Source organism: Culex pipiens, chromosome 3 (assembly GCF_016801865.2).
Source record: "Culex pipiens pallens isolate TS chromosome 3, TS_CPP_V2, whole genome shotgun sequence".
NCBI lineage: Eukaryota > Metazoa > Arthropoda > Insecta > Diptera > Culicidae > Culex > Culex pipiens.
Window position 1 is genome coordinate 107890666 of NC_068939.1, and position 22815 is coordinate 107913480.

Consider the following 22815-nt stretch of genomic DNA (forward strand, 5'->3'; position numbering starts at 1 on the left):
AATTTCTGTTTTTTTTTATATATATTATTAAATTGGTTTTAATGGTGTTACAGCACCTACACAAATTAAAATGTTTTCTATTTCTATTTGAGTTAATTTTAAGACGATTGGCATTTATGAACGGTGTGATCATATTCTGGGAAAATGTTGGTAAATCATTCAGGAGCATTCCCCAACATTATTTATTTCGATATGGGTAATTCTCTACCAACTCACACGAAATCGGGAAAAGTTGCCCCGACCCCTCTTCGATTTGCGTGAAACTTTGTCCTAAGGGGTAACTTTTGTTCCTGATCACGAATCCGAGGTCCGTTTTTTGATATCTCGTGACGGAGGGGCGGTACGACCCCTTCCATTTTTGAACATGCGAAAATAGAGGTGTTTTTCAATAATTTGCAGCCTGAAACGGTGATGAGATAGAAATTTGGTGTCAAAGGGACTTTTATGTAAAATTAGACGCCCGATTTGATGGCGTACTCAGAATTCCGAAAAAACGTATTTTTCATCGAAAAAAACACTAAAAAAGTTTTAAAAATTCTCCCATTTTCCGTTACTCGACTGTAAAAAATTTTGGAACATGTCATTTTATGGGAAATTTAATGTACTTTTCGAATCTACATTGACCCAGAAGGGTCATTTTTTCATTTAGAACAAAATTTTTCATTTTAAAATTTCGTGTTTTTTCTAACTTTGCAGGGTTATTTTTTAGAGTGTAACAATGTTCTACAAAGTTGTAGAGCAGACAATTACAAAAATTTTGATATATAGACATAAGGGGTTTGCTTATAAACATCACGAGTTATCGCGATTTTACGAAAAAAAGTTTTGAAAAAGTTACTTTTTGCGTTTCTCTTTGTTTCGTCGTCCGTGTCTGTCGCGGGTGACCATGAACGGCCATGATCGATGACGACCAACTTTTTCAAAACTTTTTTTCGTAAAATCGCGATAACTCGTGATGTTTATAAGCAAACCCCTTATGTCTATATATCAAAATTTTTGTAATTGTCTGCTCTACAACTTTGTAGAACATTGTTACACTCTAAAAAATAACCCTGCAAAGTTAGAAAAAACACGAAATTTTAAAATGAAAAATTTTGTTCTAAATGAAAAAATGACCCTTCTGGGTCAATGTAGATTCGAAAAGTACATTAAATTTCCCATAAAATGACATGTTCCAAAAATTTTTACAGTCGAGTAACGGAAAATGGGAGAATTTTTAAAACTTTTTTAGTGTTTTTTTCGATGAAAAATACGTTTTTTTGGAATTCTGAGTACGCCATCAAATCGGGCGTCTAATTTTACATAAAAGTCCCTTTGACACCAAATTTCTATCTCATCACCGTTTCAGGCTGCAAATTATTGAAAAACACCTCTTTTTTCGCATGTTCAAAAATGGAAGGGGTTGTACCGCCCCTCCGTCACGAGATATCAAAAAACGGACCTCGGATTCGTGATCAGGGACAAAAGTTACCCCTTAGGACAAAGTTTCACGCAAATCGAAGAGGGGTCGGGGCAACTGCTGTGTGAGTTGGCGGAGAATTACCCATATAATTTGAAATGTTTTTATTGAGTTGAAATAACAACAGTAATATCGTTTTTTGACCAAAAGTCACCACCACTGACGGTATATCATTTGTGGATAAACATTTTTGAAATCTATACTTATTTTGTTTTTTTTTTTTTAAAGATTTTTCACCTGGGAGGAAAAAGCCACGTGGCCAAAAAGGGGGGGGGGGGGGGTTGGCGTCAAACCACGAAAAACCATGAGGGGGGAGGGGGGGGTCAAAAATTCTCCAAAAAAAGGCCACGTGGTTTATGCACGACCCCTAAGGCACTCTCCAGGATCCCTTCGAAAGATTGGCTGCGCTAGGGTCTGATTAGATTAGATTAGATTAGATTAGATATTCATCATTTCAAATTTTATGTGTTCTTAACTTTCTCGTTGGGAGCAGATAGGAATCGAACCCAGAACCATTCGCTTACAAAGCGAACACCGTAACCAGTAAGCCACGGCCGCTCCGTTTTGAAGATACTAGATGTCTGTAACAAAAATCTTGGTGCAAAATCTCTGCTTAATGTATACCGTTAAATCTCGATTAAATTTTCAAAAGGCCCTATCTGCATAGGAAACCCATGAGGGATAGGTTGTTTTGAAAATTTAATCTAGAAATTACAAAAAAAACATTCGAAACTTAGGAAATATCAAAGAAGTGTTCATCCGTTCAGAACAATTTCACAACATCTCATCTTAACGCTCTTGAAGGCAATTTCCAGTGAGGGCCATTCCGTCAGTGAAATGTGCCTGTCGGTGATAAGTATCTAACAGATTAGCAAATGATGAATTGCCGTGGTGGCTTTGCTCCGTAATAGCGCAATATTTCAGACAAAGCACCAGAGTCATGTTCCAAACATTTAGTAAACCACATTTACATGGCCTTTGCATCAAATTTGAAACTAAGACAGCGACTAGTTTTGAATGTCATGTTTCAAACCGAACACTTCAATTAAAATTAATTGAAAACGCAAACCGCAACGACGCAGAGCGTTCAACGAGTTGAAACAAAATATACCCATGCTGCCATTTTCCCGTCCCTTCCAAGTGGTGTAATCCTCCAAAGACAAACGCTAGACAAAGGACATTTGGAATGCAAATGTGACTGATTTAAATTTTACAACTGCTCAAGAAATGGTCCTCAGAGGTACGATTCTCCCACGATGCTGGGCAAGGTCTAATAGATTGAAATGGAAATTGTATTTGCCGTCCATTTTGCTTGTAATTATAATCAAACTTTGGGATTACCGCTGAACACGAAAAAATGCAAAGAATCCCATGTTGGAATGAAGGAAAAGATTTATTTTCAAACTTTGCATAATCTGCTGGGCAAACTACTCTACGGCGGTGGACACTGTCAGCTATCACTACTGCCGTATCAAATTACGAACTTTTCTACAATGCATCTCTCTAACAATGACGGAACAAAGTTTGGCTATGTTTCTTTGAAGAATAACATGCTCCCTAATGGGACACCTCTCGTGTAGGATGATGCAAACAAAATAAGATGCATAATGTAGGGGATATTGGACTTACTTTTAAAAATGTGCAAAAATGCAATTTTAAAAGAACTTTTCAGAAAAGAAATGTTATCTGTATAAAATACATTAAAATTGAGACAAAAAAAAATCAATTCATAACGTAGAACGCAAGACGACAAGATCCTTAAAGGTGCTCAAAATGTCACGAGGGCACAAAAACAACTTTCCCGACTTGGGCAACAACTCGTGCGGGAATCGAAAGAATTCTGCCGTACAGATTGCTTGTGGTAAGCAGGGTAGTGAAGGAATTGTTGGTCTTAAGTATCAGTGAAAATAAGATATTTTGTTGTGATATTGGATAGATTTAATCAACATTTCCATAATTGAAAACATTGCGTAAAAAAATCTTTAAAAATGAAAATTTGCCAAAACAAACTTCTGTCACCCTCCTTGTGTGTCGCTTTTCGTATATAGTAGATGATATTCTGAGTTGCACTTGAAGTTGAGACAGTTTTTTTTGTTCAACTCTTGAAAAAGTTGAGGTTAAATGGCAACATGAGAATCTCTTCATCAATGGGAGGAAGTTGATTTTTGCTTTTCTTTGATACGATTCATCTTGAGAATTCTTATTCAAAAGAAAATGAAACTTTGTTGCAACAGCACCGTTGTGAAGATGCAAAATAGCTTATATTCATGCTGTACATTTTTTTTAAAGATGCTGTCAAAAACTTTCCTTTATACATTCAAAGTCCAAGAATTATTGCAATTAAATGACACGGCGAGACTGGAACCAAATATCTTAAATCGTTAAACACGAGCGAAGATTTTTACGCAGAACCTTAAGGTTTTACCAACCTAAATGATAATCAAAATTTAATTATACAGAGTGAATTTGCTGGAGCAGCATTTGAATTAGCGAATCCTATTTTGCCAGATGGTACACCCAAACGGTGGTTGTGATGCATAGCGGCATGAAAATATGTCAGATTCTGCATGAAATCTGTCCTCATGCATTATTTGCGATATAGGGGTATGACAATTTTGCCCGTTACCGACAAGAATCGACATTACCGACGGCTGTTTGGCAGTATTGCACTTTTTTTAACAGAACGAGGATTGAACTACCAACTTCTTGGTTGTTGATCCGACACGCTACCATCGCGCCATGGTCGCTTGATGAATGGTGAAGGACAGAGCACCAACATATTGTTCAGCTCGAGGAAGCGCCAGCATTATATGTGTTGGTGATAACTGCACATCGCTGACATATGTTTACACATGGGCAAAATTGATACACGGGTTTGCTGCCAAATCTGTTATAAAAGTTAACATTTGTTGTAGCAGATTCTGATATATATTTTTCCTGTGCGTGTATGATGACAACTGTCAAAAGTACATAACCACGTGCTGGGAAATCATCGAACAATGAGGTTGAAATATCATCATTAATTTTACTTATTTTGACGATTGAGTGCTTTCTAATTCGAAAACGTTCGAATTGGCAATTGTAAAAATGATGGCTTATTTTTATTTTTTGCTATTCATGTACATGAATCCATCGCCAAATCAGCAGAGAGATTTTCCTAGTTTGATTTTGTTGATGATTGCGAAAAATTTCACTAAACCAGCAATTTTTTTTTTGCCGAAACCAGCGGCTGAGCAAAATCAAATCCAGCAGCTTAGTTCTGCTGGTTTGTTTTCGCTAATTACTGGCAAAAATACTTGACAGCAGAAAATCTAGCAACATTTTTCGCTGTTTGCAGTGTTCTTCTCTTCGACTCTGGCAGAAATTCTACTGTAAGGGGTACAGTCATCCCTCATATTCGGAACAGTTTACAGATCGGCCAACGTTCAAAAAATCGTAGGAAATCGATAATTGAACATAATGATTTGCTTTTACCTTCATGTGAAAGCTTTTCTTGCGATCTTTCGATTGATGTATTGACCGACTGTAAATTTTTACGTTTTATATCAAATTTTCAAAGAAAAACATTGACCCTTGAAATCCACAAATTCGGAACACTTTTTTCTTACGATGTAAACAAACTTTTTTTTCTCTCCTGGAGTACATATTTTTTACAAATTAATGACTTCACACTCTGAAACAAATACAACTCATGCTTATGTAGTAATGTTTTATGAATGGTCTGATAACTTTTTTGTGAAAATATCAGTTAAATTCAGGTGTTCCACAATTTGGAGGCAGTGTTTTGCTGCTCCCAATAAAATAGTCTTGAAATGCAGTTTTTTGTTTTAAAAGTACTACTTTTACTAGTGAAATAGCAAGAGAATGTAAAAATAAAGGTCCTAAAAATAGTAGGGTCACCAGAAAAGATGCATTTTGTATGCTATTGACAAATTATCACAAAAGTGTTCCGAATTTGTGGGTGTTCCGAATATGTGGGATGACTGTAGCTGCAAAAATGACAGTTGTCATTCTCATCTCAGAGTTGGTTGAGAATTTGCACTCAACAAGCTTTTGAAACTAAGTGAAACTTAAAGCAAAAATTGTGTAGTGAAGTGGTAGATTGTTGTGAAATCGACCATTAATTGAAATTTAATGTTAACGCAGTGCTGGTTTACCAAATCAACAAATCCAACGCGTAAGTACCATACTGTGAAGGGGCATTTATTTGCAAACTTGTCAAAACTTGCAGACTTATGTTTTGAAAACTTTTCCAATAACTTTCTCTAATTGGAAACATTTTTATAGCTTGTAGAACCATCCGACTCTCCAAATATTTATTGTGTTTTCGTTTGTCACAGCTTCCAGTACTGTTAAATTTTATTTTTTACGTTATGAAAGCTGCAAAAAAGCTGATCCAATGCAAAGAACCGCTCTGCCCACCATTGAAAAAACGGCTAATATCCACTTTTGGCAAAAACGAGATATTAACACCAGGTTGTAGAGGATGTTCCAACGCATCTCCTAGAACTTGAATTTCACTGAAATAGTGTTTAGACTTGGCTGCCGATGCGAAAAACCAAACGGCTAATATGCCATTCTTATGGGAAATTGCCTTGACGGAGATTTTGTGACAAACACTAAAACGCGTTTTTCTCGGAATACTTGATTCGGCATAATAGCCGAATTTTCAATTATGGGCAGCGCTGGACTAGAGGAGTTTCTCCCAAAACCAACAGAACAAACTTTTTAAAACTCACCAAAATTATCGCATTTTTGAAACAAGGTTTTGTGGAATTTTGAAAAGGGACCGTCCATAAACCACGTGGACTTTTAATTTGGGAATTCCAGACTCCCAACTCCCCCACGTGTACAATTGTCCAAAAAATGTCGTTTTGTATGGAGCGGGGACTGTCGCCTCTTTCCCCGTAAGGTGTCCACGTTGTTTATGGATGGTTCCTAACTCATGAAGGATGCAAGCAAACCCCATACTTAAGTACCTATACCATTTTGCTTTTGTTTTTTTTCTGCTTTACAACTGTGTAGAAATTGATAAACCTTGGAATTTTTTTTACTATTGAGTTATGGGAAATGGGAGTTGGTTTTAACTACCATTTTTAAAGTTAAGTTTAAGTTAAGTGAAAATCCAGAAATATGTACAGCCCTCGTCACATGATATCGAACAATAAACCTTGGGTTCGTGGTCAGAGCCCAAACCAATTTTAATGTTTCAAGAGAATAAAAGAGGAGTCGGGAAAACTGGAAAATGGTGTTATCCAATATTTTACACTGCAAGCTTTTTTATTTTTCAGAAAACTGATCAAATGAACCTAAATAGTCTGTGTCAGTTCTCGCATGACAGAACAAACTTCTTTCACCAACAATCATCAACCAATTAAATTCCTTAACAAGATTACAATCGACATCACAGAGCCGAACTCATTATCACTGCATCAATAGATTCTCTCCTTTTTTCCAAGAACGTCATTCAATACAAGATTTGATTGTTTCACACTGACACACTTCACTGATTACACCCTGCTCCTTCCAGTCCCGACCCAATCACTGCCGATCCCCAGCAGAGATTAACTCTGTGATTCGTAATAGAGCAACAAAAGCTCCAACTCTTGTTCCTCCGAGTCTCCAATAGTCTCCACAGAGTGATACCCAATCCGGTGCGTTAGATCCAATCACTGCCCACAAGTTCTTACGTGTGTGTGTTTGTGCGCGCGTGTGTTATCCTTGATTGTTCAACATATGGAATTCAACCGAATAAGACTGTCCACTTTATTGTACTCCTTTTTGTCTAAGCTGGTCGTCTAGTGCTGTTGATACCGAACTCCACCAAAACGTCTACTTTTGTTCACCAACCGCTTTGATGTCGCTCTTTGCAAGGATCTTCACTGAGGGGATGCCTCCTTATCCAAACACACGAACGGTTGGAGCTCTCGCGACGAACTGAAGCTCAACGTGGCGTTGCAAGGATGTTTTATAAACCCACGAGAGAGGTCCTCGCCAAAACAGAGCAAATCCTGACAGAATCTGCTCTCGTTTTCTCTCTCTCATGGAATCCCGACGACGACGATGGCTGATAAACAAAGACCCGATTGCGACCAAGCTCACGTGTTCCGGAACGCCACCTCCTCCGGGATGTTGTTGCATCGGCAAATCTGTGCAGATGATGACGATGCCGCCGACTGGCTTTGGGTTTTATCACCGCTCAGCGTTCCGGTGATAACTGATGGAAAGTCGACTCTTTCTCCGCTTTATTCGAAGGCTTCGGCGTGGAACATGCGCCTCGGCTCGTGTTGTGATCCGTCCCGTTTCAGAGCAAAACACTGCCCCTGTGTTGTCATGTGGCCCGATGCATCCCCGGTATGCTTTTGGAAGTCATTGTCGATTTGAGGCTGCAGGCTGGTTGAACAGTGGGTTGGTTCATTTTTATATTGGAAAATAAATTTTTAATTACTTTATCGGATTTTTAACGAATATCGTCATTTTAAGAATCATTTTATACAAATGTCCAAAACATTTACCAAATTGATTCATAGTGGCAAAGTCGTTCCACCTCAGAAGTAACATGGCTTTTCTCCAGTTTAATTTTTCCTTTCTACATATCCTATTTTTACTTGTCCATTTACCCACTATGCCTCTTCGACCCCACAAAACTGCTCTGCTCTCGTACCCGACACGACGATGATCAAAACATCGTATACTTCGTTATGCCCTCCTGGCTGGCCAGGCGTTCTTTTTGTACGCGCTTTTGCCTGCTTCCATACCCAGCACCGTTAACGAGATTTCAAAATTGCCAACGTAAGGCAAAACGGTGAAAGATGTCTCTATTAGAGGGCCAGCCCTGCACCGCCCAACCTACCCCACCCCACTGCTTTCCTTTATTTATGACCCGCATAATGTCGCGTCGCTTGGCACACTTGAGGCCATTTAGGACGCCCATCATTGGGTGTACCGCGAGGTTAAATTTTTCACACCCATTTATTGTCGGGAGATGGGCCAATAATTTTTCGCAAAATTTGCACAACAATTTAGATTCAAGGTCTGCTTTATGGCTCACATTTATGAAAAACAGCCAAAAGCAAAATGTTCCAAATGTTTCTTTCTCTGTGGAAGCTGTTTAACACTGGAACGCCCAACGCATGTCCAACTTACACGGACGCCCAAGCCTCCCAAAAAAGGTGGAACGGTAACTTCAACTCGCTGTTTCTCGGGCATTACTCAACCAATCGGGACGATTCTTGTTTCCAGTGATTTGTAAGAATGTTTAGATGATCCTAAAATTTTGCAGAACTTGATTTGAACAAATCTGTAATTTCTGCGACCGAAAACATCGAATTTTTTTTTACACGCGAAAAAAAAAGTTGGATCGATGTTTTTGATCGCAAAATTACAGATTTGATCAAATTAAGTTCTGCAAAGTTCTAGAATCATCTAGACATCCTAACAAATCACTGGAAAGAAGAATCATCTTGATTGGTTGAGTTGTGCCCGAGAACCATTGAGTTGAAGTTACCGTTCCAACTTTTTTGGAGCCTTGGGCGTTGGAATGTTAATGACGGAAATGTATCGTGGCATCCGGAACAGGGAATGATATTTGCTTTTGCATTCGTGAGTACAGTCATCCCACATATTCGGAACACCCACAAATTCGGAACACTTTTGTGATAATTTGTCAATAACATGGTAAATGCAACTTTTCTGTCGACCCTACTATTTTTAGGACCTTTATTTGGACATTCTCTTGCTATTTCACTAGTAAAATTAGTACTTTTTGAACACAAAACCTCATTTCATGACTATTTTATCAAGAGCAGCAAAACACTGCCTCCAAATTGCCTGTTCCATAATTGTGGGATGTTGTTGTGCCTCCCACAATAGTGGAACACCTGTATTTAACTGATATTTTCACAAAAAAAGTTATCAGACCATTCATAAAACATAACTATGCTTTAGTTTTGTTGGTTTCAGTGCGTGAAGTCATTATTTTGTAAAAAATATATACTCATTAGGGTGGGTACGGCTTTTGAAAAGTTCTCAGATCAAGTTCTGGTGTGGTTTCCCTTGTAGAGCATATCCATAGGGACTCTCACGCCAAATTTCAGCTCATTTGGTTGAAAACTGGCTTGTCTCAAGCGAGTTCAACTTGTCATGGGATTTACTATGGGAAATTTTTAATTTTCGTTCATTCGCTCCTACAGGTCTGGGGAAAACATGTAGAAACTTCTAGGATGGCCAGAAATGAGCGGAATCGTCTGGAGAACAACTTTCCCTAAGAGACCAGGTCGATACGTTCAACCCCCATCGAGCTCAACGGCAATACATCCGGGGTTTTCGGAACCAACGGTTTTCCCCAGAAAGCATCAAAATTTCCTTAGCATGCTATGAATGCTAGATGAACACCGCGACGCCACATGTCAAACAGCTACCACGTGGACTAGCATCGCCTATGAAAAATTACTTTTTATTACTTTTTGAACTATAGAATTATCATTTATGGTGATCCTGTTACTATTTAGCTGTATTCTAAAGCTCCAAATAAGAAAAAACTGTTATGGTGCAAATTTTATAATCACGTGGTAGCTGTTTGACATGTGGCGTCGCGGTGTTCATCAAGCATTCATAGCATGCTAAGGAAAATTTGATGCTTTTCTGGGGAAAACCGTTGGTTCCGAAAACCCCGGATGTATTGCCGTTGAGCTCGATGGGGGTTGAACGAATCGACCTGGTCTCTTAGGGAAAGTTGTTCTCCAGACGATTCCGCTCATTTCTGGCCATCCTAGAAGTTTCTACATGTTTTCCCCAGACCTGTAGGAGCGAATGAACGAAAATTAAAAATTTCCCATAGTAAATCCCATGAAAAGTTGAACTCGCTTGAGACAAGCCAGTTTTCAACCAAATGAGCTGAAATTTGGCGTGAGAGTCCCTATGGGTATGCCCTACAAGGGGAACCACACCAGAACTTGATCTGAGAACTTTTCAAAAGCCGTACCCACCCTAATACTCATAGAGAGAACCAAAGTTTGTTTACATCCGTAAGAAAAAAGTGTTCCGAATATGTGGATTTCAAGGGTCAAATTTTTTCTTCAAAAACTTGATATAAAAGCTAAAATTTGCAATTGTTCGATACAGCATTCCAAAGATCGCAAGAAAAGCTTTCAAATGGAGGTAAAAGCGAATCATTATGTTAAATTATCGATTTGCTATGATTTTTTGAGCATTGGCCGATCTGTAAACCGTTCCGAATATGTGGGATGACTGTAGATTCAATGCTTTTGAAATGGGGATCTGGTTCCACAGAAAGCATTGAGTTTACTAAGTTTGCGAATTTTAACTAGCATTTTGGATTCTGTGTTTGGATAGTTATCAGGCTTGCCAGAATATTTAAAGTACCTCTTGATTTTGCAAATTAAATAAATGACGAGTTGTGTAATGAATACAACAAAAAAAGAAAATCAATCCACTTTAATGACCTCCGGGTCTATTGTGGTCTCTGTTGCAAGTTTTTGGTCATTTCTAGGCGTCCGAAGGTTATGTGTGGTGAGGCAACCAAAACCTCTTTTACGCAAATGGACCAACATTTTACCTCCCCATCCGATAGAAGGCGTGATTAGGCAAATCTCGTCTCGAAAATGCCACCGGGTCCGCCTGGGATTGAACCTATACTGGGGTGAGAGGCTACCACGCTAACCACTACACCACCGAGCCCTGACGATCTGAATACAACATTATAGCTAAAAATAATACATCAAACCTTGCATGTATCATTGTTAGTTGTAATTTTGTATCCATTACACTGCCCATAATTGAAAATTCGGCTATTATGCCAAATCAAGTATTCCGAGAAAAACGCGTTTAAGTGTTTGGTTTTTCGCATCGGCAGCCAAATAACGTCATGATTCGAAATCCGGACACTTAGTAGCATATCATTTTTGTTATAGCTGGCAAAAAATCATGTAATAAGTTGGAAATGTAGAAATATCATAAGGATGTAGTATAAACAGTCAGTTTCAAGAAAATGCATGCAAAATATGTCTTTTCTAACAATTTTTGATCAGAATTTTAAAATTAAAATGACATGTTGTGCTTCGAATCCCGGACACTGATAAAAGTTGATTCGAAATCCGGACACTTTTGCTTCGAATTCCGGACACTCGATTTTACTTATGAATCGCACAAATTTGGACTGAAATGTTAGTGAATGGCATTCTTTAGGTCTCAAATAAGCTGTTAACATCAAAACAATCGATAGTTTATATAAAAATTTGCTAGAATTTAAGGAAATCGAAACCATAAATTTCTGCTTTGCCTTCCCGGTGCTTCGAACGCCTATGAAATATTTCAAGTGAAATGTTTCGCATTTTTTGTAAACTTCTAATTTTATTGTATTTAATTGTTTTGGCATTAATTACAGCGTTCAAACAAACTTTAAATGAAAGTTGATGTTGGAATTCATCAAATAACACAGTTTTGACATTCATAATGCGAACTTATGTCCAAATAATTGATAAAACAAGATGAAGTGTCCGGGTTTCGAAGCGTCCGGGAATTCGAATCATGACGTTATAAACACTATATTAGTGAAATTCAAGTTTCAGAAGATGCGTTGGAACATCCTATACCACCTGGTGCTAATAACTCGTTTTAACCAAAATTGGATATTTTTTCAATGGTGGGCAGTAGAGAGCCTGGAGCTTATTAAGCTCCAGGCTCTCTATTGGGCAGTACACAACTCGAAATTTGTTGTTGCTCTCTTTTTTGCGGGTTAAGAAAAATCGCAAGCGAAAATTATTTTTTTGTGATTATTCCATCCCTGCTTCAGATTTTTCGTCTTACGCATCGGTTTGTTCGTATCGCTATTTCATCGGCGTCGTTTTAGCTTCGCTCTCTTGATGCAGTTTTGGGAGAACGCCGAAAATTTGATGATTTGAGCGAGGGAAGATATCTAAAAGCCCTCGCCATCGGCGAGGAAACGAGAAAATACCATCCCTGATCGAAACACACAAAAAAATTTACTCTAAAGTGATTTAGAATTTTTAAATCCAAGATGGCGGTCGAAATGGCAGTGATGGAATATTGAAAAAATGCATTTTTCAATTTAATAGGCAATAAACCATTCAAATTTGCTTTAATGGGGTCTCAGAGTATGAATTTGATTTAATAGTAAGAAAACAAAAAAAAACGATGTTTTTGTTCTTGATTCGATTATCCAAAGTCCCATACAAACCAAAAGTGAAAATTGGAATCAGTATTTCCTGATCACTCAAATTTAGTGGTGCTGTTGATAAACAGAAAAAAATATATGGTAATATAACATTTGGGAAGGGGTACAGTCATCCCACATATTCGGAACACCCACACATTCGGAACACTTTTGTGATAATTTGTCAATAGGATGCAAAATGCACCTTTTCTTTCGACCCTGCTATTTTTAGGACCTTTATTTGGATATTCTCTTGCTATTTCACAAGTAAAAGTAGTACTTTTTGAACACAAAACTTCATTTCAAGACTATTTTATCCAGAGCAGCAAAACACTGCCTCCAAATTGTGGAACACCTGAATTTAACTGATATTTTCACAAAAAAGTTATCAGACCATTCATAAAACATTACTACATAAGCATGAGTTGTATTTGTTTCAGAGTGTGAAGTCATTAATTTGTAAAAAATATGTACTCCAGGAGAGAAAAAAAAGTTTGTTTACATCGTAAGAAAAAAGTGTTCCGAATTTGTGGATTTCAAGGGTCAATGTTTTTCTTTAAAAACTTGATATAAAACGTAAAAATGTACAGCCGGAATATACATCAATCGAAAGATCGCAAGAAAAGCTTTCACATGAAGGTAAAAGCAAATCATTATGTTCAATTATCGATTTTCTATGATTTGTTGAACATTGGCCGATCTGTAAACTGTTCCGAATCTGTGGGATGTCTGTACATATTTTGTGTCAGACACCTGTATTGAGCTAACGACCTAACCTGTAGGTTAGACCGGGGCCAATATTTACTTCCCGTCTGACGGAAGGCGTGATCAGACAAATCTCGTCTCGAAAAATGCCACCGGGACCTTCTGGGATCGAACCCAGGCCGACTGGCTTCCAAAATTACACCTTCCAAATTTACACAATTGTTTTCTGTGTACCATCAAAATAATCAAGACTCTCAATGTTCGTCCAAATTGGACCTCCCTCTGAAATCGGGAAAAAGGCGATTACGTCCACATCTCGGATCGTGGCTGGTTCCCCAAGTTCGGCCAAGACTTTTCTTATATAAAAAAAGTTCAAGATGGTATGTCAGAGACATAACCGAAAGACATAGGACAGTACAGGGCCTTAAATTTTGTTTAGGATTGCTGATGTTTTCGGATTGATAGTGAAATGTAAAACCAGATTATTTTATTTTGCTTGATAGAATTGTTGCAGAGTAACTCTTTCGTGAATATTTTGGTGGTCCTGAAAAGGACCGTTTAATTTTTGCCCTGGAATGAAGAAATGAGATTAGGCTTGATCCTGGCTGGGTCCATCAGCGGTGTTCCAAGAGGGCGGGGGGATGGTTTCCTGTTAATAAACAATTGATTATGGTTGAATGAATCATTAAATACGTTAAATATATGAATAAAGTGGGAAGGAGAAGGCGTGGCTGGAAGGGGGAGGGAAAGAAGGGAGGGGGGGGGGCGGTTGTTTGGTAGGTTTTAGTGTGTAGTACAGTATGTTTTCGGATTGATAGTGAAATGTAAAACCAGATAATTTTATTTTGCTTGGTAGAATTGTTGCAGAGTAACTCTTTCGTGAATATTTTGGTGGTCCTGAAAAGGACCGTTTAATTTTTGCCCTGGAATGAAGAAATGAGATTAGGCTTGATCCTGGCTGGGTCCATCAGCGGTGTTCCAAGAGGGCGGGGGGATGGTTTCCTGTTAATAAACAATTGATGATGGTTGAATGAATCATTAAATAAGTTCAATATATGAATAAAGCGAGAAAGAGAAGGAGTGGGTGGAAGAGGGGAAGGGGCGGTTGTTGGGTAGGTTTTAGTGTGTAGTACAATATTGTTCTGCTTCTTAAAGTAATATTTACATTTCATTTGGTTCCTGATGTAGTGATGTTAATGTTTGGGGGGAGGGGAGGGGTCAGTGTGTTTAGTTAGTGTTTACAAAAGTTTTCTGGTATACTTAAATTAATGAGTTTACAGTTCATTTGTGAGTTTGTGTTAGTGTAGGTGTAACTGGTAATTTACATTTCAATTTCTTCTTGTAAAATCCGATGATAATATCGTCGTGTCCGGCTTTGAACGTTTATGGATCAATGCAACTGAGATGGCTCGGGTTCTTCAGTTCGTAGTACAGACAGCATGGGTCTGTGCATAGACTAAATATATATAGATACGCCACTCCCCTGTTGGGGCTGGTGACACTACCGCCACGCCAAAATTGCGACTGGTGGCAATTCACAGGTACTAATTTTGGGTGTACCCCTTTGGGAATGCCGAGAAAAAAAATTCTCCCAAGTTTCAGTTCAAGTGGTTGGGTTGCATCGTAGCAACTGTTGCCTTTCAAGTTGTTTATTTTCTGTCAACGACAGCGGAACTGAAAATCATTGGTCGTTGGTTTTTAAAATCTTTTTATAAAATTCCTCGGATTTGGGCTGCCCACACCCCCACAAATCACATGAACGGAATCGATTCCTTCTGTGGTGCCCACCGTTAGGCATGGCGACATGTCGGCAAGTAAGTAGAATTAAGTTCGACAAAAAAATGAGTACTGGAGCCAATCATTCCGCCATTCCAGCCCACCAAAACGGACGATTCTTCAGCAGCCTTCTTTTGGCTGGACTCTCAAAAACCGGCGGAAATCGAACGGTCAATTTAAAATACATGCTGGAGCCTGGATAGCAGGTTTCTACGACGAATCGAAGCTTCTGCTCTATCCGGCCGGATGGCAAAAGGATCACAAAGCAAACAAGATGCAAGGATTTTTGTCGCAATTTATTTATTTCTGTAAATATTTAATCATTTGATAATAAATTCCTTGAACAAATTGTCCAAACGCACAATAAAAGGGTTCTGTATTTTTTTTATCATTTCGAGCCTGCCAGGTGATTTAGTGGCACTTCTATAATCGAAACACGTACGGCGAAACTGTGGCTAAACCATAGCTGGATTCGCCTTGATGCTAGTCAGATTCATGCTTGCGTTCTGCCGGAAGCTTTGAAGTTTATGTCTTATCTGAAAAAAAAAAAAGCAAAATGTAATATCATCTTCACAAACCAGACTTCATAATGCTGTTTTGAAACTAACCTTCATCTTTTTGAAGATCAGAATTTTGCTAAATGCGCTCACCGTCGATGACCCGGTGACGGATGAACACGTTACGTTCCAACCTGTCCGGTGGGGGCGGTGCAAAACTGCAACGGTTTCGTCACCGAGGGGGCACTGTCCATGATCGGCTTGAGGTGGATCAACGTGTCCTCTTATTGTTCCTTTGATTTGGTCTGCTGCTTGGTATCTCCTGGATTCGCCACTTCTGCTACCGCTGCCGCCACCTGCGCTGTTGGCGTTGGCCTGCCATATTCCTGTTTTTTCGCGATTAATCGACGACGGAAAAGCAAATTGTGAAAGCGCGTGTGGAATATCGTGACACTTTGACAAAAAAAAAAACAAACATCAAACTGGCAAAGAGTACTACGATCTTGTTTACCAAATTAGTACCTGTAACTTGACTGTGGTGGCGCTCGGAGCGCTAAAGGGGTGTCGCCAACTTGATGTATGGAAAAATCCCGAAGTGAGACATCTAGGTAATTAATAATCTAAGGTCTGTGGTAGGAAAAATAGCATACATACCGCGAATTGCTCGCCACATGTATGCCTCTGGTAAATGTGAGATCAAGGACCGTTCCACGATTTGTGGTCGTCTGTCTCACGTCGTTAGCTAAGGATAGTTGGAAGTGCTCGCCCATAAACTTAATGAATTCGACATTTTCTCGTTTGGAAACGTCGACATTAAAATCACCGGTTACTACCATTGGCAAACCAGTGCGGGCAGTCTGGAGCAACTTCCGTGCCAAAAACCAACCTTTCTGCTTCAGTGTGGTTCCTGGGATGATGTACACCGAGAACAGCAGTACCTCAGTGCCCATCACATCCACTGTAGCAGCGCAAACGTCACCGTATTTATCTGCCACACCGAAAAGTTCGTCTCGATCTTGACTCACCAATTCGGGAGTATACGGGACTGCCATGCTGGTTTTGGTCGTCGTCTTTCGATAAATTGCCACACCGCCAGATCTTGCGTCATCCCTTTTGGACTGGACAACACAAGTGTAGCCTTCAATCTCGACCGAGGAGTTATCATCCAACCACGTCTCGCTTAGGGCCAAGTAGTCTACACTGGTCAGTATGGAATCGATCGATATATCCTGGTGATGAGCGCTCAAGCTTTGGACGTTGATTGTCATCAGGGTGCATGCTGGTCCACTACTCGCCAACACCTCAGAAAAATCGTCTCCGATCGTTCGATAACGGTTATTCCTCAAGCGCTTGTATTCGTCCCGCAACTCACGCATCGCTGGAGAGTTGTTTGCCTTGGCGTGGTGGAACACAGGCTTTTCCTTAGACGGATCTAGGGAGGGATTGTTCGCGTATGTCAAGTAGAGTCCTTCCAGCGAAGTAACCCGTGACAAAGCAACGTACACCAGCCTTTGCTCCTGCGAGCGACTGTACTGGTAAACGACCTTGGAGAAAGTTCCACCTTGTGACTTGTGGATTGTCATGGAACAGGCACTCGCAATCGGAAATTGAATCCGCTTGCATTTGATCGTACCTCCAAGAGCGATGTTCACGTGCTGCTTCGTGATGGGGGTCCAATCCTGCTGCAGGAGATGGGGTCGGGCGTTAACGACTGCCTGCGCCTTAGATCTTGCAATGGTTCCGATTTTCTCCGTATCGAATTGCAACCAGAGTCTGTAGATCACTTCTTCGCCGGCGTCGTTTTCCCGCATCTCCACATACTTCAGCTCGCCGATTGCTCCGTTTACCAGATTATCATCGCCATCGATGTTGGTAGTGATCATGTAGGGCTTTCCAATGCAAAAACGAACCATATATGGCAGCCCACTCGTTTGGGCTGTGCTCATTTTATGTAATTTCGTTCGTGCACTGGTTGCCTGAGCGGATGTGCTGTGACCTGTGATCATATCGTCGGCAAGACAGTCCAGACCCTCGAGCCCACTCAACGCTTCTCTGTTGAATCGATCGACATCAACGTTTTGATGGAACAGCCAAACGGCGTTGGGAGCATCCCGTTGGCAGTCCTCCACTGACTTGAACCGACTCTCGATCAGCGTCTTCTGTTCATCCGTCAGTTTCTTGCCTTCCCCAATCGCGGTGAGGATGGTGGAGAACACCACATCGGTCTGACGCATGACCTGATCCAACTCGTACAGTCGGATGTAATCCCACAGCCAAGATCCACCAATCGAATTTCTCGGAGCCTTATAGATTGGTAAAGCATTGACTGGATTCAGCTGATGTAAATCTCCGGTAAACGTAACGTTCTGGTTAGCGAATGGGTGAAGGTGGTCCAAATGAATATCCTGCAAACGTATGTGCATTGTTCTGAAGTTACCTGCGCTAAGCATACTAACTTCATCTACAATGTGGAGCTTCACGTTCCGGAATTCATTTCGGTACGTCTGCAGCCATTCAGGGCTAAGCTTTGAGTCACTCTGGCGCGATATTGCAATGCGGTAGGCACGATGGACCGTAACACCGTCAATGTTAACGGCGGCTTTGCCTGTCGACGCACATGCAATATACGCGTTGTTGCGAGAGTTGTGACCTTGGCTGTACCGGTTATAGGTTTCCATCATCAGACGCAGTGTGAACGTTTTACCACTACCCGCTGGTCCAGTCAGGAAGATCTGCATCGCTGGAATTTCAGGATCAAAGCTCGTCAGTCGATGGATGATGTGAAGGATCAACATGCGCTGCTTCTCGTTAGCCTGCCGCATCCAGGCACAGTAGTCAGCTTTTAGCATGACATTCGAACGTTGTTTCACAATCGCTCGCAGTGCAGAAGTCGGCAGGTTTTCGATGTCATCGTTGTTTGGCTGCATGTCGATGCTCCTCACGTACTCGTTGTGCTTCTCCGTGGCGGCTCTCTCTTGCTCGCCATCGCCTTCCTGTGCGATTATTCGGAGGTATTCCTCAACGGTCTGCTCCAAATTCAACTCACAATCGTATTCCTTACGTTTCGCGATGAGCTCTGTCTCATGCGAATCGTACAATTGGAGGAATTTGTTCTGGTCCAGCAGGTCGACTCGTTCATTCCGGAACGGCAAAAACAGCAGCACTGCCTCTCGCTTGTACTCGACCATTTCGCTCATCGGGTATCCTCGCCATCGCAGGATTTTGGCAGTGCCTCGCAGCTTGTAGCTGTTTTTGGTGCTTTTCATCGGTGCATACCATGCGACGAAATCAGCCAGGCACACATCCTCCAATCCATCGCGGTCCTCATACTTCTGGACGATGTTTCTGGTCCACACGTCCGTTGAGTCATCGTCGAGTCCCTCGTTGTCCATCTGCTGGTGTCGCTTCCGGCATCGGGTTCTCTCATTTGGCCACATTGTCGGCACAAATTCGATTTTCCGGCTTGCTTCGGACATTGGTAACCGGAGCAAGATCCACGCTGCTTCCTGTGAGCACATCTCAACACTGTTGAGTACTCTCACGCCCAACTTCTTCAGCAAGCCTTGATAGTCGTAGTCGGGATACTGCTCCTGCAGCTCGAGAAGCTCTCGGTGAAACGCGCTGATGCCTCGATTTGTCTTGTTGACGTAATCAACCAAATAAGAGGCGCACGAGTACTCGTCCATGATGAACTGCAGATCACTGTTGGAGCGAAGTACACCGCCAATCCAAACGTTGAATGGATTCATGTAGAGCTGATTCATCGGACGCTTGAAGAAGAACGCTGGTCGCTGTAGCCATGCACGAATCACTTCGAGGTAGTATTCCTCGGTACACTCACAATCGGCCAGAAAGTCTTCGAGAGTTTCGAAAGTCTTCGTTTCCAGAATCTCACGAAACTCGAGAGCACGTTTCTTCAGTGCAGAACGACGACTGTCATCAGCCGGAAGGGGCACCAATACCCGATCCTCGTTCATCGGCCAGTACGGAATGTTGAAACGACAACGTTTATCGTTGTGTTTGTAACACGTACGTGTGTGAGCGTGCTCTTGCTTCTTGCCAAGCAGTGGTCCCAACCAACGGAAGGCATCGATGGAGCAGAGAGTGTTGATCATTTCAATGGTGGCGGGCATGTCCTCGGAAACGTCCTCACGAGGATCGTTTGCACACCAGAGCATGATGTGGGCATGCGCGCTACCACGTTGTTGAAACTCGATCCGCTTGAAGTAATCCACAACGTAGTATTTACCAAATGGACTGAACCGTTTGGACTTCAAGATGCGCATTATGACGTCAACAAGCTTGTCGATGTATGCAACACACGTCACAGGATCTTCAACGACCAACTTTGCCTTTTGAAACGCGCTTAACTCCGACAGCGGGTCGGCCAATTCAAGGTCATCGTAGTCACTGGACAATTTGTGCAGCACCTTCAACAGTTCTTCCCATTGAGTTTCACTGGCGCTCAAGGTGAGAAACATTGTTGGTTTACCCAACTGTCGAATCATGGCGAAGAGGTCCTGTTTGCGTCCTTGCCAGTACTGCACAGAGTTCGGTATCCCTTTGAAGAAAGCCAAGCCAATCTCCATCATATTCCTCTGGAACTCTGGATCGCTGAGCTGGGCACGTGTGACGTTATCTGTTCCCACAGATTTGAAGTGGCATTTGAGCCCTTCAATCATACGGCAGTATAACACCTTCATGGCCATGGCCAGAATGTGATCTGGACGAGCACCCCGCCTGTCAGCTCGCCTAGCTTCACTGCTCGCCTTGTTGAACACAGTAGCTTGTACGCCTTGCTTGATCGTTGTCGGGAACCCATAGTATATGTCGGGATTACTCAACTCCTCGGCATTCTCATCGTACAAAATACTCGAGGGCATTCGGTTCATGGTAGGGCAAAGCTCCAGGTACATGTCTTCGTTCCACATCGCAGTTTGTTGCATGCTAGCCAACAGCTCGGCTTCATCATCGATGATATCCAGTGGCATTGCTTCTTCCGCCCGCGAGGGACCCTCCTGTGGATCTGCTCCGAACGCATTCAATCGTTCTTCGTCAAAAGTAATGCCCTCACGTTTATACAACGGAGTAGTTACGAGATACTTGAGCCAAGCATAAACAGTCCCCTTGCAAACCCACCCCGAGTAATGGCTCGATTTGTGTGCAGTGTGCTTCTTGAAGCTCACATTAATCGCACAGTCATTATCAAGATCGCGAGGAAGAACCCGAACCATCTCCTCAACGTCTACCGGCACATTGATCACCTGCCCAATGATACCATAGTTGCCCAAAGCATGACACAGACGACGAATCACCAGAAAGATGAAACGGGGAGAAATTAGCCGCTTGCTGATCATATCCAGTTTGGGAAGACCCGGTGGTATCGGCGGGTAAACAAATCCGTTGCTTTTGGACAGGGTTGGGACCTTTCCACGATTCAAGCTGCTGTTGCAGGTTTGGCACACCATGAAACCTTCGGTTGAATCAAAGTCGCCGGCTTGTACCAGTACATTTCCTCCAGCTTCAGTGATGGGCTTCAAGTCGTTCTTGAACCAAAGTCTGTCGCAAACGCTGCACACAGCACCAAACGAGTTCTCAACGAAAAGCTTACGGAACTCAAGAGTGGCCCTGTCGTAGTTCGGTTTGCTTGCATTGCGAGGACCTGGCTCTGTGAAACACGATAGAGTTGACCCAAACCTCGAAAACTTCGCATAAATTTAAAGACCTACCCTGGCTTGCCCCATCTGAAATGCTATCCGACTGACTTGGTGCAGAATTTGATGGCATTTCTAAAAAGTTATTTTGCATGTTTAGTAAATTTTTCACAATAACACAATGTGTTTAACGTCTCACCTTCTTCATCAATCTGCACCACCGGATCATGGAGGCTTATTGCGTCTGCCTCCATGGGCGGAGAAATCCCTAAAAAGTTGCATATACATATATTACTGTGAGAATTTAAAATTTAAATGAAAAATCGCATAAACTTTGCATTATTCATTATAATTGCACTCTCAGAATTCCCCCTAAAAGGTGCTAAAATCTGTTCACAAAATTGGTATGCCTCTCAAGTTGTCGGTTCGTACTACACTAAAACTAAAACCCCCATTTGCGTTATTTTATTTGGGGACATAAACGAGGAGAATGCGCACATTGAAAGCGTTATTTTGTAGTTTAAGTTTGGAGGTTTCTTGTTTTTGAGCTCTGGCACAAATGGTTTTGAGTTTAAACCAGGGTTCGTTAAACTAGGGATCATTTACCGGGGCAGCGTAAAACGGAACTCTAGTGTATTTGATTTTTTTCCCTTTGCTGAAAACTTAAGTTTCAATTTTAAGAATGAACGCAAATGCTTGTAAATTCATTCGTTAAATTTCGTTGATATATAATAACCCCAAAAATTATAAGCTAATATTAAACGCAAGCCAACTGGTTCTAACTTCATCAAACATTGATCACGTCAGAACTTACCGTGCACGGGATTTTCCGCTACCAAATTGTCCGCGAGTCTCCGTCCACCACGCCGTCGCCTTCCAGCAACGAAACAATCATCCGTGGTCTCGCCTCCTTGGTCGCTCCGACCGAACGTGTTTTGTCCAGTCCGCTTCCTCCTCTCCCGGAGCCGTCTCATACGTTCGGCAGATGTGCTGCCGGACGCATTTGACCCGCCCGGGTCGCCTCCCTCTCGTCCCTGCCTCCTCCGCTTTCCGATGTTAGACACCGACGGTCCAGCACCAGAACCATCCTCCCCGTGCTCTCCACCTCCTTCAGCAGCTCGCTTCCGCCCCATGCGCTCAGCGTTGTCCACTGGCACCGCGGCAGGCTCATCCGCCAGCTGCCTCTCCTCCTCTCTCTGCTCTCTCTTCCGCTTCCGAAAAGCCGCATCGTACACCTTCTTCAAATGCCTCGACATCTTGCCGAGCCAACGTTCAGTAGGGTTTGGAAGCGCAAAATGATTTGCGATTAGGTACTTGAATCTTACATCCCAAGAGGGGAAGGCCAATGCTTCGAACCCAATTAGCGTGTAGCATCAAATTTTGTTTACAAAATCTTCAGGGATGCCATTTTGTTATTCAGAACTGTCTGTCTGGACAGGCTTCGTATAAAAGTCTGTGCACAAGTCGAACATTCAAAATCAAGCTGAAAATCATACCAAAAACGTTTGCAATTATTCTGGCACTATACAA

General features: G+C 41.6%; 2 protein-coding genes across 3 annotated transcripts in view; both read right to left on the reverse strand.

The window, feature by feature from the left end:
- LOC120421813 (uncharacterized) overlaps positions 1-7563 on the reverse strand; it is a 33534-nt gene extending 25971 nt beyond the window's left edge. Inside the window, exon 1 of one of the 2 annotated variants that reach the window (XM_052709775.1) lies at positions 7310-7563. The gene's annotated coding sequence lies outside the window, so the exon portion shown is untranslated. The other variant, XM_039585094.2, reaches the window with a different exon arrangement.
- An 8688-nt stretch (positions 7564-16251) lies between these two features.
- On the reverse strand, positions 16252-21824 carry LOC120421547 (uncharacterized). Its single transcript, XM_052709941.1, has 3 exons — positions 21485-21824; positions 21361-21420; positions 16252-21299 (listed from the first exon to the last, which is right to left on the reverse strand). The coding sequence occupies exons 1-3, from the start codon at positions 21537-21539 to the stop codon at positions 16252-16254; spliced, it is 5163 nt and encodes a 1720-aa protein (XP_052565901.1). The 5' UTR covers positions 21540-21824.
- Between the last annotated feature and the right edge of the window lie 991 nt (positions 21825-22815).